Source organism: Limulus polyphemus, unplaced genomic scaffold (genome assembly GCF_000517525.1).
Source record: "Limulus polyphemus unplaced genomic scaffold, Limulus_polyphemus-2.1.2 Scaffold590, whole genome shotgun sequence".
Lineage (NCBI taxonomy): Eukaryota > Metazoa > Arthropoda > Merostomata > Xiphosura > Limulidae > Limulus > Limulus polyphemus.
In genome coordinates, this window is record NW_013666200.1 from 186,176 (window position 1) to 190,247 (window position 4,072).

A 4,072-nucleotide genomic window follows, 5' to 3' on the forward strand; every position below is an offset into this window, starting at 1 on the left:
TAAAGCTCCATAATAAGCGTAAGATTATTTCTACTATATATTATTGTATACTCAAGAACATTGTTTAACATCACTTTTATTTATATATAAAGAGGAAAAGAATTAGGTTTTCATTTGGATGATACCTTTTCAGTGAGTTTAAGCTCTTTTTAAGTTATTTACAGTACTATGTGTCACTACCTTTTACTATTGTTAGAAAGGAACATGAATTACCTCATAGGCTTTAACATCCTGGTAACACCCGATAGGACTAAAATCCTATTACAATTATATATATATATATAAGCGATTTAAAATGGATTTTATGCAGAAAAGTAAATAAACATCTTGGGATGTTAATAAATAAAGAAAAAGGAGGATTGATATTTAAAAGTGATTACTTATGTTATGTTATTTTTCAGTTCTATTCTAGAATGAAGTACTAATGTTTTAGAGTTTTGTAGTAATTCTAATAAATAAAAAAGTACTTGTTGTGTGATAGTTTTCTCCTATCTTACCATTTCTTTTTACTTCAAATTACTGTTTAATAAAATAGAATAATGAACAGTACTGTTTTCTCATTAGTGACAAACCTTTAGAACGATTGGAAAGCTTTATAATATTTAAAGCACTAAAATGCACTTTAGTTATTATGAAACAATAAAAGTTATGTCATGTGGCTACTTTTTTAAAAAAAAGTCAAGTATAGTACAAAAGTTGAGAACATTATATTAAACGATTTTGGAGCATCACCACGTCTTTATAGTCTATGTCGCCACGTGCATTATTCCAACACTCTGCAGTGTAGTTTTCATTGTAAAAAAGCTTTGTCGTAAGGTTGACAAGTCCAAAACGTAGCACTTCTACCTCCAGTTAGATCGAACAAAAATCCATAAGCACTGCGTTCGACGACTTGACCAGTACGTCTTCTTATGATATAGCATGACTACTAATTTAATCTAATAAAAAAATACCTTAGATGTGAAAAAAAGGTGCGGCCAAAAAAGTATTCAGCATGCGACTTAAAGGAATAAAATCAAAATTGGCGGCCAAAATGGCAACTACACTTATTGCATTTATAAGAATTTTACAGCAACTATTCATTCATTAGTTAGCTAGATCGCATTTTTGTTCAACTTTGGGCATGATGGTTGAACGGATATAGGGTTGAAATAGCTTATGTACCTGTAATTGGTGTCACTTTTCCAGACGTAAATCCTTCTTGGTTATGTTGCGTACTGTTGCCTGGAGCACGTGGATTCTCACCTGTTACAAGACACCGCACTTCGCTATTCATAGCAGGGATACGACTTCTTGTAGTTATTGTACTGGATGGTTCTGATGCTGCAGTTTGACTCGTGCTCCTTTGTTTTCCAATGCCATTAAATTAAAAGGATATCCTCATGTTGGAAATTCTAAATTCCCGATTTGAAGACATCTTTATGGTATGAGTGTATGAATATATTGCATTTGAAAGGGTTCTTACATACTCTTTCACAAACGATCAGTTTAAGGTAGTATCACACTATCTATTTACCGCCAAACAATGCCATAATGTAGTTCTGACACATACTGTACTACTACGAATTATATCGGCTGTAGGTATTACTTGACGCATTCGAAATCATTTAAATATAATGTGCTCTACCCTCCGTGGAAGGTTAGGTTTAAGAATGACATCTATTTTAGGTTTAGAATTCAAAATATTGATATAAACTTAAGGGTTTTTGTTTGATTAATTTTGATTTTCCTAAAGGGGAGACAGGCAATCAAACCATCAGACCAGCATCAAACCAAACATGTAGTTCCGACTGCTCGATGATTCGTGACACTAACGACTGTACTAAATACAAGTTTTGCAAGAATAATAAAATATATGAAATGGTTTGTCCGTCTGACCTAACCTTCAACCCCAAAACGGACACTTGTGACTATGCTGATAAGGTGGAGTGCAGAGATCCAAGATGTCCCGAACCCAATGGTTTCTTTCCTCACCCAGACTCTTGTCTGAAATACATCAAATGTGAAAACTGGCAGTTCAAGATTATGAAGTGCCCAGAGGGTCTTGGGTTTAACCCTAACACCAGGTGCTGCAACTGGCCTGACACTTGCAATGGTAAGTGGTAAATTTAAGTCTAACATCAAGAGAAGTTTTTGTATTTTTATTAACCTAAAACTATCGACGATTCAGTGACTAGATAATTATATGAAATGATTATGTTATTAAAATATCATATCAAACCAGAGAATGTTTTTGATTATTACTGAATGCATCAAAAATAGTATTTTGAGAAAGGGCGTGTGTTATATTAACATTTGAACGAAATGTTATGTGAATAATATACTATTTCTTAGATATATTTCTAAAATATGTTAATCACCTTACTTCATTGTTTAGATTAGTTTAAAAACAACATATTTTTAGGGTTTTGAAAAAAGGATGTAATAAGTATTGTTTATTTTGACAGAAGAGGTTTCAAGACCACTCATTGTCTATCCAGCCAAGAAAGAGTGTCCGTGTAATTGCTGTGCTATTGCTGACCCTAACGACTGTAGCAAGTTTATACTTTGTGTCAATGGCCATGCTGTCGAACAAAAGTGTTCAGATGGGCTACTTTTCAACCCTAAGAGTGAGAACTGTGACTATGCAAAGAATGTAAACTGTAACCGAACGTGTGACAAGGACTGTGATGACAAGCCAACAGTGCCACCTGGTAACTACTGCAAGAAACCGTCCGGTCTCTTTCCTCATCCCACTAAATGCAACCTCTTCATCCATTGCTCCAACTATATTCCTCACACCAAGGAATGTCCAAGTATTCTTCACTTTAACCCTAGACTCAGAGTCTGTGATTGGCCGTGGATTGCAGGCTGTGGTGAGCAAAGTGTATTGACCTAAAGCTAAGGAAAAGTGCAATCCAATTTATAGAGCACAAAATAAAATTAAAACCCTGGGTACCTTTGTAGGTTTAATTAGAAGTCTTATCATGCTATTTAAATCAAGAATTGTTTTGTTTTACTTGTACATTTCAATGTTTTTACTGACCAAATTTCTTTATGACTTAAACTTATTAAGATGCAATTAATTATTTGCATGTTCAATTCTAGGCGATTTTATGTGTTAAAGATTAAATGGTGATAGTTAAAGGATTGATATAGTAATTCTTTAACTATCCATCTCGTATAATGTTTAGGTATATTGTGGTTTGATTTCATCTAATTCCAGGACATAACACCAACATTTCAAAACCGGATCCAGAACCAGAAATACCTGATGATAAAGTAATCTGTGACTGTGACTGTTGCTTTTTACCTGTGCAGGGAGACTGTTCAGCCTACATTCGATGTGAAGAAGGTATCGCCTATCCTGGTAGATGTCGTGGTAATTTACTTTTTAACAAAGATGTGGAAAACTGTGATCTACCAGAAAATGTTATATGTGAAGATAAACCGAAAGACCCGAATTACAACTGTACTTCAGAGTTTGGTCTCTTTCCTCACCCCAAAGACTGTGGGAAATTCATTCAGTGCTCTCATTGGATACCACATATGATGAACTGTCCCGGTAATCTTCACTTTAACCCTGCAATAAAGGTCTGCGATTGGCCAAACAAAGACGGATGTGACGGTAAGTCTCTTAGATAGATGTTTAACGTCGCAAAATTTGTGTTTTTATGTTGGTAAAAAACTGGTTCAATTACAGAGCTAACAAATTATCTATACTATTATTCTGCTTGTTTGTATGCACGACCGTTACGCTTTCTTACCGAGAAACTGCTGCATAAGCATGCGTAGTTAGAATGTTTTACATGCGCATTATTCACTCGACGACAAACAGTCTGCCTGCGGCAGAGAGCTGCAAAGCTTAGTGATCAAGTCACTACAATTGCTGTATGAAACAGGAAGTAACAACAAAAGGGAAATGTAAATATACTTTACTAACCATTTTGTACGAAAGAATATTAAAAACTTATCAAATTTTTAAAAAAGGTTTAACGTTAGGTCGTAGAATAACATTATAAGTTTATTTATCGATAATATTAAGTACAGTCAAGTTTAGTCCTAACTAAACTAAAGTAAACAAACAAACAAA

The 4,072-nt window shown here is 34.2% G+C and overlaps 1 protein-coding gene across 1 annotated transcript in view; it reads left to right on the forward strand.

Moving 5' to 3' along the window:
• The window catches only part of LOC106459308, a 27,539-nt gene that overhangs the window by 14,618 nt on the left and 8,849 nt on the right, over positions 1 to 4,072 (forward strand). Inside the window, exons 11-13 of the mRNA XM_013918919.2 lie at positions 1,736 to 2,095; positions 2,448 to 2,855; positions 3,206 to 3,607. Coding sequence (XP_013774373.1) covers positions 1,736 to 2,095; positions 2,448 to 2,855; positions 3,206 to 3,607 — 1,170 coding nt within the window. The remainder of the gene's footprint in view (positions 1 to 1,735; positions 2,096 to 2,447; positions 2,856 to 3,205; positions 3,608 to 4,072) is intronic.